We start from the raw sequence: 16,139 nt of genomic DNA, 5'->3' as shown, positions 1-16,139 counted from the left end.
ATTCGGCATAAATGTAAAACAATTGAAAAAACACATCGTCTACTAGTTAAGTTTTTATTAATTCCGCGCGGACAGAGTCGCGAGCGACAGCTAGTATGTGATAAATGAAAATCTCAATGCGTACAACAAACATGAAATGTCAACCCTATGATTGATAAGTACAGGAAGGTGAGGAAACATATGTCGTCAATTGAACTGGCTTCAGGTTAAATCGGTCAATCATTGTCCGACCGGCGAGTGGGAAATGCTAATCCGATAATCGTCCGCTTCCCCTGTCGATCACTGTTAGTGCAGCGCCCGAACTATTTCATCCTCATTTGGAACTATATTGAAATGACCTGAACAATAATATCTGTTGTCTATACCAATTTTAACTTAAAGCAACATCAGCCAATTTTTTTATTTAAAAATAAATAGTACCGTAGTCGAGACTATGGATTCCAAATTTCAATCAGATATGTACAGTCGTTTTGGAGTTACGTGGTTACAAAGAATTTAAAGTTGTAGAAAATTGCGACTGTTGAAAGAGAAAATCGCTTAATGGTGTACAGATTTCGTGTAAACGGTAGATTTTATGTCCATCGCGAAACTACAAAGGTAAACGTATTTTATTACGATGTTAGTTCAGAAGTCGGACAAGTCACGACATTGTTACTTTTAACCGTCGGCCCACACGCAAATATAACACTAACTGTAACCGTAATAACCTCCGATCCCGCAGAGATAATCCTCACGACGTCGTCGCTTAAATATCGACAGTTAAAGACGATAACCCCGCCGGAGTTAACCATACCCGCTGTTCATTATTTCACGATCGAAGTTGCAGTTGTCTGTACCTAAAAATGACTTATTGTGGTCATTCATTTCGTATTTCTTTTTAATTTAAAATAAAAAATACGGTTTTTATATAACGAAAACTTTTTCCAAATCGGTGATCGCAAGCCGAGATGATCAGATCGAAAGATACCAAATATACGATTACGGAACGAATGCCTTAAAAGTTTTGTTTCTTTATCAGGTGTTCCTTAAATAAGAATTCGATCGAAATGACGATAGACAGAGCAGGAAGGCCACCTGCCCCGCGGCGGACCTCCTCTACTTACAGAAGTTACGATGAACTTGGTGTGATAGACCGCGGTAGACCTCTAAGGTACAGGCATGGTGGAGTAGAAGATCTTTCCGGTATCGAACAGCCGAGACCTTACAGAACGTATGAGCCTCAGGAACTCGATAATATTACTGTTATTAGTTCAGAGGAAATACCTAAGCCCAAACGAAAGACAATGGAAGGTTTGGCAAGTGGGTTTAGAAGAACGTTTTCAGTTAGAAGCAGACGTGATGAACCCGAAGGTATACCAATGGAAACATTTAATGTGACTGGTGAGGAAACGTTTGCCACTGTCAGAGGAGCGCCATTCGGGAGACGGAGGTCTTTGTCGCGCGACCGAGGTTCATCTTTGCTCGCACGAAGTTCTTCGGAAGGTGACGTGAGGATGACACTTCCACGTGCTCCACCCAACCCAACGCCCCGCCTGCACCGCTGCCTACGCGCGCTCGGCGGCAGCTGGAAGAACCTCCTACTATGTGAGTGATCAGGGCTTCTCGTGTTAATAAAAATAACTCCATAGTGTAAAGGCTACCGACCTCTTAACAATCCAAGAACCGCTACGCTATACTTAACTCCACTAATTAAACGTGTATTAAAACGAAATGAATGCATAAACATAAGTCTTAACCTCTCGGAATCCGGTTACGGTTTTCATTATTCTCCTATTTAAAAGGCAGTTAACCGTTTACAGCTCTAGCCCTGTCCAAGTTAATTATCAGCACGACGGGTACAAATGGTCGAGAAATGCTCGGTTACTTGGGATATCTGATGAAACTGAGGTTGCACGAATTAAACGCTTTCTTATATTTAAATTAGGTAATTGTTTGTACTGGTATAAAGGAGAGTGATTGATCGGTCGAGTACACTGAAATTCTATTTCTGATTTGGATAAATTTAACCGACGCAATGAATAATGAATCGAAGCCTCGTTGCGATCCATCATGATTTATTTACCGAACTGATTCGTGGCCAAATCCTATTATTTATTGGGTAACTGCCGATTGTCTAACTACGACGTCTCCCAATATGTCAGCTCTATGGTTTACACTTTGACTTTATCATAATAATTAAACTCTATATCAAAATGTACGTAATGAAGAAGAATTTAGATTGTTTTTCTATCTTCATTAACCATACTATGTGCATCTTACGTTAAATATAATCATCGATACTGATTCACACTCTGACAAGAATCTTGGTCAAGTTACTCAACGTTTTTTTACATTTAAAGATACGTTCTATTTTGACCATAGAAACCATATTAGCGCGAACCACAATCACGTATTTAATTAGCTCGAACCATACCCTTGTTGGTCTCGGGCAAGCTTTTATCAGCGTTTTATCGCAAATACGACGCCTTCTCTTTCTGCTCCGCATTCGTGCGTGTTAAAGTTTCTGTGTACTATACCTAAAGACCATACGTGAGGATTCCTCTGATCTTAACCGGTATGCGAATCTAAATATTTTGTTATTAAAATTAGAACTTTATTGCATTAAGTTAAGGTCTAAAATAGATTTAACGTTTTGTATCAGATGTTTTCTACCGATGTGTAGGCTGGAAGCTTATGTAAGTTGCATATAAACGATTCATTTGTTGCAATAGTATTGCTTGAAGTGATAGCTCATATCACACTGTATGTTTAACCGGAATTTCACTCGTTCAGATAAACAGATTATCGAGAACATGTTCAATATCTGAAGAGTCAAGACTCTTCACTACTATCAAGATAGTTTATTGACCTCGGTTTTATTTTATTCTGTTCTTTTGTAAAATACATTTTCGTACTGCTTTCAAATTTTTATTACGCGTAGAACATTTGAACTTGAGAACAAAATCTTCAACAATGTTTAATGAAATTTAGGCTTTAGTATATTACTAGATATTGCTAATATTATCGTACTAAAGAAACTTTGTATGCGAGTGCTCTCATTTAGAAAATTACCTCTTTAATTTGCGGTAATAGCAGGCCCACGAACAATGTTCCTGTTAAAATGAAAGCGGCACTTCTTGTTGCCTTGTTGTTGACATCCTTTCGAACCTCGGATTTATAATTACGCGGTTCATAACCCACGGACTACGGAATATAGGAAACTAAGTTAAATCGGTTTAAAGTATTAATTAAAATCTAATGAATTTATCGCCAAATCCTTACTTTCTTTACTCTTTTGTTCTTTTCTGATTTCGTGTTTAAATGCAAGGCTTTTGCGCTTACTTAAAAAGATTTTTGCAATAAAAAAACAAATACAAATTCCTTAATTCATCGTCAATGTAACAGCTATTGGAAAGATCGAGGCTAAACCAATTTAAGCGAAGCTGCATAAAATCAATACTAATAGAATTCCCCGACCCCGTCTGCTCGTGGCACTTCTACTGCGTTGTGTTGTGGAAGTAATACATCTAATGGTGGGCTTCCATGGTTCATAATTCTGCGAACAGACGCAAACTTTGAACGACCAAGGATGGAGGAACGACCAGCCCAACTTTGTGAATTGCTGTCGTGAGCTACTATAGTTGAGTATAAATTCGCTTATTAGAAAAGAGGTCTATTTTAAGGACTTCCAATTAGGTAACCTGTATAGGTACTCATGGTGAATCCTTCCGATGCAACCGACACTATTCTCAGTATACGACTTGGGGCTTTGATCCGTGTTATTTCGTAGAATCGTGCACCGTGGAAATGCACCTTAATGTAAAGGGGGTTGTAGACTGTCAACGTTTGTCAGCGTTCCGAGTTCATAGCGGGCCGGTCGCTTGTCTTTTAGTGAAATTGCTTCTGTGAGTGAACGTATTAGTTACGCCGCACTTTGTCATCGGATTCAATTGAATTGTCGGGGAATCGCTTTTAGCGGCAAACTAATCAAGCATTCTTATGTTTCGTTAAACCCTTTGCTATATAGATTTGTTTTTCCGATTTCACTTTACAATTTACGCTTTATTCCTGGTTCTTAGTAAAGAAAATGTTATTTCCTCTTAGTTTAGTATAATTCCTTCTTAGGAATTCTAAGACAAATAGAATCATTATAAAATTAGAGCAGGCACAGTTAATTTTGGCTTCTTGAAAACACTTTTAATATTTTTTTTTGGCAAAATTAGAATTAAAACCAGCTTTGTGTGCAAATAAATGTATCCATTTGTGCGCAGGTCCGGGGTCATTTGGGCCACGGCACGTATTCTCAGCTTATCGCACGGCGCACGTACGACACGCGTCCGACACGATACCGTCTCGCTCGCGACACATGTACGGGTAGATGAAATGATTAGAATTATGCAAAATATTCCATCGCTTCTTTGTCAAACTGTTATAATTTTATTCTCCACATTGCTTGAATATTTATAATTCTACTAGTTGTCGCGTACGACTCCGTCTGCGCGGAATGAAAAAAATAACTTAATTAATACCCTATGCGTTCTTTCAGACTATGATCTACAATCATGCCAAATTTTATCAAGATCCGTTGAGCCTTTCCGTCGCCTTGTAACAAACATCCATCCATCAATCCAAACTTCCGCATTTACGACATTAGTATTATGTATTATAATATTAGTAAAATTAAAATTGATACACTTCTCCATTGCAATACTTTCTCGTCCGTATCAAAAACGACCCAAATTAATGAAAAGAGTTACATATCTTAATAGTCCGTGGACATATAACTATATTCGTTAGTTACCACACATCAGGCATAAAATGTAAGCCGGCGTATTGCAGGCCTCATGACTTAGGTCAGTAAGGTATCAGTCAGTTTTCACTTCGCTTGCTATAACGGTACTAATGCAACACGGTACATCACTTAGATTTTATGCTGTTTGCGTTAAGGATAAGATTAGATAGGATAAATAATTCCAAGGTTTGAAAGCTTTATACAGAAGACAAGCGTGAAGTGGAAGATACCGCGTTTCGTCTAATTAGTGTTTAGAAGAAGTATTTTAGTCCCCTTACCTTCATCTTCTCACAGTTTTAAGTAAAGGATGGGAAGTAAAATTGGCAGAGGAGAGGAAGCATAAGAAAGGTAAATATCCTCTTTCTGTGCGTCCCCTTCTCCGTCGGTATTCCGTTGACCGCTTACTCTTTTTTTTATTGTAATTTTAATCTAAATTTGAACATATTTCTAAATTCCTAAGCACGATTTAGTAATAAGTGTACAGTTACATAAGTTTTGCGATTAAATCAGTTGTACGAAATAAACCTTTGCCAGACTTAATCTACGTATATTTGCCAACTTTGACGATTTGTCAAAATAATGAAGGAAGCGGCTTACGTAGGAATTATTTCTATCTCTGGCCAAAATTAATTTTAAGCTATAACAATTAGAATGAACAATTGTTCTCCCTTGCAGACCCATTGTGTTGCTAATTCCATATTAAGCTTACTTATACGCTATTATATTAAGATTCCTTAGTTTTCCATATTTAGCCAGCCTTTAAATAATCGTTATAAATGCAAATGTTCGAATGGATGAATGTTTGTTTGAAGGTATGTCCATAACGACTGAACGTATCTCTATGAAATTTGGCATAGATATAGAACATAGTCTGGAAGAACATGTAGGCTACTTATTAACTTTTTTTTTTAATTCCCCACGAACGGAGTTACGGACGACAGCTAGTAAAGAAATGCTTCTAATTTCGAAAGTACTCGAGAGAATTTTTAGTAGTTTTTTTTAATATCATTTTATTGTTAAAACTATTTCGCGTTCCAAATATTAACATCAATTATCAAAGTACTAAAACGTATTTTTACTGTTAATTCCCTTAAATTAGTATAAAGTGGTAGGTCACGAGCTTGTTAGTGTAATAAATGCATACAACAATTTTTCAAAGACTTTCCTTTTGGAAAATAAACTCTATACGTATTTCTTTAAGAGCTATTTTACATTACATGCTCTTTACTGCATCTTAAGTTTATAAACAACATTTTTATCGACGCCTTATAGTTTATTATTATAAAATAAATTTTTCAATTATAGACATCGTATAGCTTTACTTTGTTGAAAGGTTTTATAAACCAGGACTTTACGTTTAAACGATAGGGTTGTCCAAATTAAAACTATTTATAAAAATAATACGATAAATATATTCATTTTTTAGACAACAATGCTTTTTAGTTGTAACACTAGGGTTATTGACCTTTTATTTTTTATTGTTGTTTTTTTTGCTACTGTAATAAATCGATTACTAAATCGATTGTAAATTACGTGAGTGTTTAGCCGTGTTTATATATCAGTTTAGTATAATGTCTCACGAAAGTTTGAATAATTTAAATCGATTATTATTCGTATTCATTAATGTATCTTTTTCTTAATAATAAGAGCATAAAGCTATATTAATATAGTTCATTTCATATAAAAAAAATATACATATATTAAAAATAGAGCAACACCATCTGCGGAATGCCATGACTCAAACAACTAACAGTTATTATTATTATTAGATTAACTTATATCCCTATACTATTACTTATTTGCTGTAAACAAAAAAAAAACCCACTGTTTCATTTCATAGCGTATTACCAAAATGTCTGGACATACCCGGGTTTATAGACACTTTTATTGTAAATAAATAGATAGTTTTTAAATATCTAGCAAGATTAATTTAATTTAAATATTTTTTTTCGTATTATTAGATATGTTTAATGTTAATTATGTTTACATTTCCTACTCTCTTTCGAATATATTGAGTAAGATATAACTAAATCCGAAAACGTAATGCACCGATGATGAAAATTTCTTATTGATTTGCCTTAATTAATGATACTTAATAATACGGTGAAGGAAAACATCGTGATGCAACCTGCACATATCTGAGAAGCAATTCAAAGATATGTGTGAAGACAACCAACCCGCACTTAGCCAGTGTGGTTGACTATGGTTCAGTAGTTAGTTAACAGTGGTAGAGCCCGCTTCAACAGTGGTAGAGCCCGCTTTAACATCTTCGCACGAATTGGCCCGGCTCGTCCGGTGAAATACCACGACTACACAAAAGACAGGCGTGAAGTGGAAGCAATTCCGCGTTTCGTCTGATGAGTGTGCGTCCCGGAGGCCTAATTTAGTCCTCTTTCCCTTCCCACCCTTTTTCTTATAAGGAAAGGATGGGAAGTGGAAGTGGACTTTCCGGATCCTCATCCTCTCAGGATGCATGGAAAGGGAAGATATTTTCTTTCTGTGCAACCTCTCCTCCGTCGATTAAAGGTAGGCAACGCATATGCAATTGCGTATATCTATAGGCAACGGTCACTTCGCTATTTCAGCGATTTCAGGTGGCCGCTAACTCGTTTGCCGCGTTATGATATAAAAAAAAAGTCACCTCTAACTTAGGATAGGCCCGAGCCCCTCACAGTACGTCCCCAACGTATAGTGAGCTGATGATGACTTGAAATGTTGATTTTCTATTATGATTATTCCATATTTAAACCACAATATAACATTTTACCTCTAAAATGTACAATCAAGATCTTTTATAAAAACGTCGCTGTCACCCTCTTATCTCATTCGTCATCATTTCTATCGGAGTCGCCGAAAGCAAAAAGTTGTCAACGTTTTAATAAATTCAGAATAGCTTTTGTTGTCCCAAAAATATTCCTTCCTTTTGTCAGACATTGGGCACAAAGAATTCGTGCAAACGTTTATAAAAAGGTATATAGCGTTTCGTCTGAGAAACGTTCCTGCCCCGGCCTTTTAGAATTTGCATTCGTGCGACCCACTCATGTATTATTGTTCGGGATCCCCTGATTTAGGTCCTACTTAGCATTAGTAAGATTCTTTTATAAAATAAATCTTTTTATTAAAATGGGTTTCTTTAAATTTGGGACTGTTAAATGCAAGTTTAAGATTACGTCTAGTTAGTAACATAATACATGAGATGTTATTTTTTTAATAGTTAAGTAAGATTGCTCGCAAAATAAATTACATAATTTTTGAAATAAAATATCTGTTATAAAAATTAATATAAATCGATTTCTAATTGTCCTTCAAACTCGATGTATTGAAAACTAATAGTGCAAAAAAACACGAGTCGCCACAAATTTGAATCGGACCCTACAAACTTTTATAATGCGTTCAATGTGTGGGTGTGCCCTTTACGATGCCTTCAATACTGTATTGTTCATCCACCGCCCTTTGTACTTTACCCTTCGGTATGCAGAAAGGTTGAGGTGTCTATGGTTTGAATAATAAAAACAAGATTTTTTTCTTACCAATACTATAAATGCGAATGTTTGGATGTATGAATGTTTGTATCTCTAGAACGGTTGCATGGATCCATCTGAAATTAGGCATAATGTAGAACATAGTCTGGAAGAACACATAGGCTACTAATTAAGTGTTTTTATAATTCATCGCGGACGGAGTCGCGGGCGACAGCTAGTAATGCCTAATTTTGAAACACATAGAAAAATAAAGAAGATGTATATTTTCCATTTAAATTAACTTTCTAATGTCGTTTTCAAATATACTATATACGTCTTTCTAATATACTATACATTTTAAGTTTTGAATCACACGTGTACTAACAATAGATAGATTATAATTTCTATAGAAAATGTGATCTATTGGATAAGTTTCGTTTGTCTGAAAGCCACAGAGTTCCGTTAAATTCAGTTAAATTCCCTTAAACTGGAACCAAGACCAATAATTTACAGAACTGCCATCCACACTTTCGATATTTCATTTTAAACTATGATTTATGAATGAGTTTCCAATTTATGATATTGTTTTGTTTCAGGTAAGTACGATGTTGTTCGAAGATTCTGGAACCTTCGATTCCAGTAAAAATTATGACTGGATTGAGCTAAACTTGACTACAGTTAATATTAGAAGTAAATTACATTTAGTAGTAACAACCTCTATTTATCTATCGAAGGATTGGACAGATTTTGACAGGACTTTTACTAAAAGTATGCTAGAAAAACATGATCTTTGTAGCACACGGTCGCTAGTTACAGATCATATTATATATAAAATTCTCGTGTCACAATGTTACAATACTCCTTCGACATGCTTAACCAATTTTTACGAAATTTTTGTATGAATATTCAGTAGTTCTGAGAATTAACAACTATCTAATTTTTAATCATGCGCAGAAGGAGTCGCGGGCGACAGCTAGTAATTATTATACTACTGATGGTTTATAGTGACTAATGGGCAAGTGGGTCACATGTTAAGTAACCGCCTGTAGGAAAATTTCTTTATACATTTCCTATCATTATCAAACTCTGTTCGACAATGGACTCGCGTATAACAGTGGGAGATAAGATTCAAAACACCTGTTTGTTAGTATTATGGGTTAGATTGGGCAAATATTGTGTCGAAATTATCGTATATCTTATGGGTCGATCGCCTTGCCCGTAGCGATGTGATCGTGGTAATTACTGTAAATATACATTGATATCTGCAGCATCTCGCGCCGGATACACGGCTGTTTGTGGTACTATTCACAAGCGTTAGCGATTGAAACATATTGCTCTTATTTCTTGCTCCACTCATAGTCACTAAATGGTCTCTTGGGTTATCTATGTGTTAATTATTATACGTATAAGAAATCTACACTAATCCGTAGCATGATTATTTTTCCTTTAAATTGTTTAAGTAAGTTATATACTAAGCTAAACTAGAGTTTCCGAATATCTTAATCAATTGTATTTTTTGTATTTTTTGGCAAATTGAATAGTTAGTAGAAATTGTATATTGCCGTAAACGAACATAAATTATTTCCTTGTTTTACATAAAAAAGTACAATTTTGATTTATTAGTCAATTTCTTGTGCATTAAACGTACAACAAAGAGGCTTCCTTTTCCCCCGGACGTGCCCCCGAGATGCTGTCCGTCAGATAACCAACAACACGACCTCAGGCCTGTTTGCTTTGACGTGTGCCCTACCTACGACATATCAAGTCTTATTTATAACTATCATGTAAAGTTAGGTTTTTGATTATTTTTTTTTACTTTTTTTAATGTTAATATTTTCAGCTTGTGTCATTCCTCATCTGGATATATGAATATTACTGCTACATTTATTTGTAGTTTATTTTTTTTACTTCACAGTTTAATAATCAAGTCGTCGTTGAACACCCCGGTGTTCCCGCTGCTCGTTTGCCCCTTCTGTTATTAAAAAAAAGTTTACTTATATATAAAATTCTCGTGTCACAATTTCGTTCTCATACTCCTACGAAACGGCTTGACCGATTCTCATGAAATTTTGTGAGCATATTGAGTAGGTCTGAGAATCGGCCAACATCTATTTTTTAATACTGCGCGGACAGAGTCGCAGGCTACAGGTTTGTTTCAACTTCTTCAATTCATATTTAGTTATTTAAATAAAAACTAGTTATTTTTATCGAATATTATCGAATGGAGTTATTGTCTTTAATAAGTTACCTATAACATATAATATTATTGTCTTAACCTTAGCTCTATTATTATAACGTCTAAATATTTTCGACACCACTAACCGTGGAATTCTGAGACATCATTTTTGTCACAGGGATGAATAAGTTTTATTAAAGATTTCGGTCTCAGAAACCTACGGTAAATACACCAGAAACAACAGTTATTTAATTAAAACAGAGAAATGAGAAAACATTAGTGTAACTAATTCAATATAAATCACATAATCAGCTTAAGTTATTACATGATATAAGAAACGGACAGTTTTATTAACTTCTTTGTAAAATGGTCCTAATGTCTGTAATCCCGAACAATGTCTTAGAAAAGGAAACAATTCCATTCCCCTATCATTCTTCGGAATATAGCTTAGTGTATTGCGATTCCCGGATACAAGAATATACGTAACGACTTGGAAACATTCGAGCAATGTTGGAACGATTGTGCTTTAAATGTGCAATCAAGTGTATCGTAGATTCTAGTGTCGATTTGTTTGATATATATATATATATATATATATATATATATATATATATATATATATATATATATATATATATATATATATATATATATATATATATATACTAGCGGACCCGACAGACGTTGTCCTGTCTACACGTCTTTAATTCGAATATTATTTAAAATTTGACACTGCGATGGTAGCGCCGTCTGTCGGATCCAATGTAAAACATTCCAAAATCAACAACTACTAATAAATTAAAAATTAATTAAAAAAACATTGTCCAGCGGACAAAATTGTGAATCTAAACCATTCCCCTTGAACACACACAAAAAATTTCATCAAAATCGGTCCAGTCGTTTGAGAGAAGTTCAGTGACATACACACGCACAGAAGAATTATATTAATTATTATTATATATATATATATATATATATTTCTGTATTTGTTATTTGGTATATACTAATTTTATTATCCCTATTGAATCAAGTCACATAATGTTATTACAAGTCAAACACAGAAGTAAAAATTCGTGTCATCCCCAGTCCATACGTCCCCACTGAAGGGCTCCGACACCCTAAGTCAGTGACTAAGCCATAGTGGGATGACTAGCAGAGACAATCACGCTGACCCAGTGCAGGTTGACACACATATCTTTGAATTTATTCGCAGATATATGCAGGTTGCATTACAATGTTTTCCTTTAATGTAAGAAGGCCCTATAAATGTACATAGGTAAATCGAAAACCTTAAAACGTATTGGTACATTACGGGATTCGAACCTGCCTGCGAAGCCGGGACCTGCAGATTACAAGTGCGTAATCCCTGAGCCAACGACGCTCTCCCTATGTAATTACCTTTATGTAAAAGCATCGACCTTTTAAATGCACACATATTCAAACCTAAGATATACAGTTATTAAGGTATTTTTTATGTGAATACTTATTTATCAATCAATATAACAATAAGCTGGAACTAATACAACTCTGACAGTTTTATCGAAAACATTTTTTTTTGTTTATCGGCGCCAATGTTAACCTCAATTTATTTGTGTTTTATGTGCGGTATGCATTAACATTTTGAATACGCTATTAGTTATCCGTATCTCGAATATAAAAGTCAAACTTGTCAAAGAAAGCGGCTTATAGATTTTTAGGTCATTGTTATTGTTATTGTTAAATATAAATAGATACCAGTTCTATTCGGAATAGTTTTCTGTTGTTTCGTTCGTGGTCTATGTGTTCTTCCACTTCATGTTCTACATTTTCCAAATTTCTGCCAGATCCAAACAGTCTTTCTGAAGATAATTTCAAACGTACATCCATCAAACCATCCAAAAATTTCAATTAAAAAAAAATTAGTACTTTTATTTAATTTACAGTATAAAATTTACAGCTGTATATTGCCCTAATAATATAGGACGAGCAAAGGCTCTACCGAGCTTCCGTTGCTCGTATGATGAATGTGGTACCGGAGGCCTAATTTGAGTTCTCTTTCCCTACCCTTTTCTTCTAAGGAACAGATAGGAAGTGAAAGCGCATTTTCCAGATGAATATATTCTCTTTCTGTGCACCCTGTCAATTGCGTATGTCTTTGTGCAACGGTCGCATCGTTTTGAGTGATTTTAGGTGGCTTCACGCCCGTTTGTCACCATAAAAAAAGCTAAAAACGCCAGAAACAGTTTACAACAGCAATAATTATTTTGTTTATATTATAACTGCATATTTATTTTGCATATTGCAATCGTTTCTTCTAAAAATGTACATGCATGCTTAAATCTGATCTTATAAAACTGTAATTTAGTGGAAAAAATTGATTCATATGCCTTTTGTGGCTAATGGCTTTCTTAATGCAAGTGTTGTGTGCCAGTATGTTTTGTCACGAAAAAGTTTTGTTGTGTTTAATTTTTAACACGTAATGTGTTATTGCGTTATGATATTTAAAAGCATTTCTTTGCTATAAATTAATTAATAAACTAATCGTTTAAAAGGTAGCATATCGTTGTTTTTTATATATGTATTTTTATTTCATAATTTGCAACAGATAAAGTAACATCCCACGTAATAACGTGGGTCGATGTTAAAATTTGCTTTTTGGGAATTGTGTTTTTACATGTATGGAATAAGGTTTTTGATATGGTATGCAATTGTAATAATAATTAAAACAAAAGCTCGTGTGTTTAAGTTAGTAATAAATAGTGGATCTTTTAGCTATTATTTAGTAAGAGCACAAAAAAGGTTACTGTTTAAACCGACCTTCTTGATAAAATCGTAAGACGATAACATATAACAAATTATATTTTAATAGAAAAGCGTATTTAGAGCGTAACTATAAGAAATTGGATATTATTTTAATAATATTCCTAAGATTATTTTGTGTCGTGTAAGTTATACAAATAATAAATACTACAAATTTTGGAAAATTCACGTTTTTCACTCCGAATATGGGAAACACAACAATATTGAAATTACCTATTAATTTACCGTGAAATTGTAAACTAAATGCCTAACCAATTGAATTACTTTGTACAAGTAAAGTAAATAAAATTAACCATACGAGAGACATTCTTCAAAATTTGCGTATGTGATTCGCTTCAAACACAATTTTCTCTCAACGTACACATTAAAATAGGCAAATATTGATAAAAGGTAAACCCGATCAAGTCGGCAGATGTCGCTTGAATCTCCAAACTCACCCTCCATAATTTAATGTCGAAGGGGAGACACAATAGCTATCGATTCCTTTGTGCCCGAGGGAAATCGGTACTTCATAACGCTTCTTGCATTCTGACTGCTAAACAAGTTCTTATATTTTACTTGCAAAGGTGCACTTGATTCATGTCAAAAAGCAATCGATGTTACACCTTAACCCTTTAATCGTCCCCATTTGAATAAGTGCTGATTTATCTCTTGCCCGCAACTCCGTGAGGAATTAAAAAAAAAAACAATTTCTTCCAGACTATGCTGAATCTGATGCCATATCTGTGCCAAATTTCATCAAGATCCGATGAGCCGTTCTCGAGATATTCCAACAAACATCCATCCATCCATCTAAACTTTCGCATTTACAATATTAGTAAGATTCATATTTTATATGAAAGGTAATGTTGGGTCAAAATTAATTAACCCTTTAACCCAAAAGCTGGCGCGATTGTTTCACGAACATGATAATTGTAATTCTGTTACGGTCTGAACCCTGATTCCTGTGGACTTGATGTTGAATAATTAATAGGACAGAGGGTAACCGTGGTGACTGATGTTGGAATGTAGTCGATTTTCGCAGACGGGCCGTTTGTCGACGAATCTTGTTATCGTCTAATTCAATCAACCACACCTCGTAAGGCAGACTATTTTATTTCCGTCTTAATTCCAATGATTTCTATTTGATTTGACTTAATCTTAATAGTAGATAATTCATTGACGTTTATTAAAAAGTTACTTTTTCGATCGTTAATACATCGATTTATTCTTTCGATTGGAGTTTCTTAATTAGTAGCCTATATGTTCCAGACTATGGTCTACATCCATGGCCATTTTTATCGAGATCCGTTATGCCGTCCTGCAGACATCTTCTAACAAACATCCATCCGTCCATCTATCTAAACATTCGCATTTATAATAGTAAGAAATAAGATGTTATGAAGTATATTATTTCTTTCAAAAATAACAGATTGTTTTCGCCCACGAAGACGTAACAATACAGAAAAAGGAAACGATAATTATTTTCCTTCCTAAAAAAATTCTCAAATACCCGAAGGGGAAATAAGATCGGACAAAAAAATGTCTTAATTTTTCATTCAGCTCAGTGGGGCAAGAAATCCTTCGGGTTTACTTTTACTTAGCGGAACCTTATTTAAAGTAAACAGGTCGGTGAGAGACCGACGTGTCTAAAATTTTGAACGCACCACTGCTTTTATTTTCATTCAGAATTTCAAAACGTTTGAAGGCGTTTAAAAACTCAACATTTCTTATTCCTCCGTTGACGTTGAATGGGCGGAATAATTAAAATATGCATCTTAACACCAACTTCGTTTATTATAACGACTTTCTAAATATCTAGAGAAAAGCGCTTTTTCATTGGATTTATTTGAATACGTAATACGAAGTGAAGCAGTTTGGAACGAAATAAAAACGTCTTATCCTTTATTTTGTTGAGTTAATTAATTCTACGACAAAAACATGAAACAATGAAACGAAACAATCTTTATAGTTTTCAGTAGGAAAAGAAAGTTCCAATCTCACTAATATTATAAATGCGAATGTTTAGATGGATGGATGTTTGTTTGAAGGTATATTCAGGACGGTTGCATGGATCTCGCTGAAATTTCGCTTAAATGTAGAACATAGTCAGAAAGAACATATAAGCTATTTATTAAGTTTGATTTTATTTCCCCGCGCACGGAGTCGCAGGCGACAGCTGGTTTTTATAATAACTATTCCTGTCTGTTTCGAGTATTTTAGCTGATGACGCAAAACCTTTAAAGTTTGACTTATTTGTAATATTTATCTATAAATAGGTACACATTTTAAATAACATCGCCAAAACATTTCTGTTGCCTTTTTAATGTCGCAACAATTCGCCCACGCCGATAAAACCTTTTGGATTTTCGGACTACGTGACCAGTACTTTTTGATCCTCGATATAAAACAATTTTTCCTTTTATTCATCGTTAAATATTTATTTACGTAGATCAATTTATATCTGTCGGTTAACAATGAAATTGGTATTGAGAATTGTTGGGAGATATAAAAGCCGCCTACAATCAAATTCACAAAACACATATTTTATTAAAATTTCATTGAGAAAATCTTATGTTTTCGATGCACTTTGCGATTGTGTATATGCTGTGAATGTCGACGCCTAATTAGATATTATTAAATAATATCGTTCGCCCACGACTCCGTCCGCGCGGAATTTATAAAAACATAATAAGTAGCCTACGTGTTCTTTCAGACTATGTTCTACATCTATGCCAAATTTCAGCGAGATCCGTTAAGCCGTTCTGGAGATATCTTCAAACAAACATCCATCCAAACATTCGCATTTATAATATTAGTAAGAAGTAAAATCAATTTTAATGCTATTTGTTAGTTTATTAGTTTGCTGTGCAAAATATTGTTATCAGTTTATTTTATCGCTGGAATCATGAGTTAAATGAAAGTGTTTATCTTTCTAATGAAGTCATGGTCA

General features: G+C 34.5%; 1 protein-coding gene across 2 annotated transcripts in view; it reads left to right on the top strand.

The window, feature by feature from the left end:
* LOC106118982 (uncharacterized) overlaps positions 1–16,139 on the top strand; it is a 178,290-nt gene that overhangs the window by 124,526 nt on the left and 37,625 nt on the right. For both annotated transcript variants that reach the window (XM_013313783.1, XM_013313782.1), the window contains exon 2: positions 1,019–1,584. In XM_013313783.1, the coding sequence (XP_013169237.1) occupies positions 1,047–1,584 (538 nt within the window). In that variant the 5' untranslated portion in view covers positions 1,019–1,046. The remainder of the gene's footprint in view (positions 1–1,018; positions 1,585–16,139) is intronic.

Source organism: Papilio xuthus, unplaced genomic scaffold (assembly GCF_000836235.2).
Source record: "Papilio xuthus unplaced genomic scaffold, Pxut_1.1 DF827542.1, whole genome shotgun sequence".
In the NCBI taxonomy this organism is placed as follows: Eukaryota; Metazoa; Arthropoda; class Insecta; order Lepidoptera; family Papilionidae; genus Papilio; species Papilio xuthus.
This window is presented reverse-complemented; position numbering and strand designations above follow the sequence as displayed.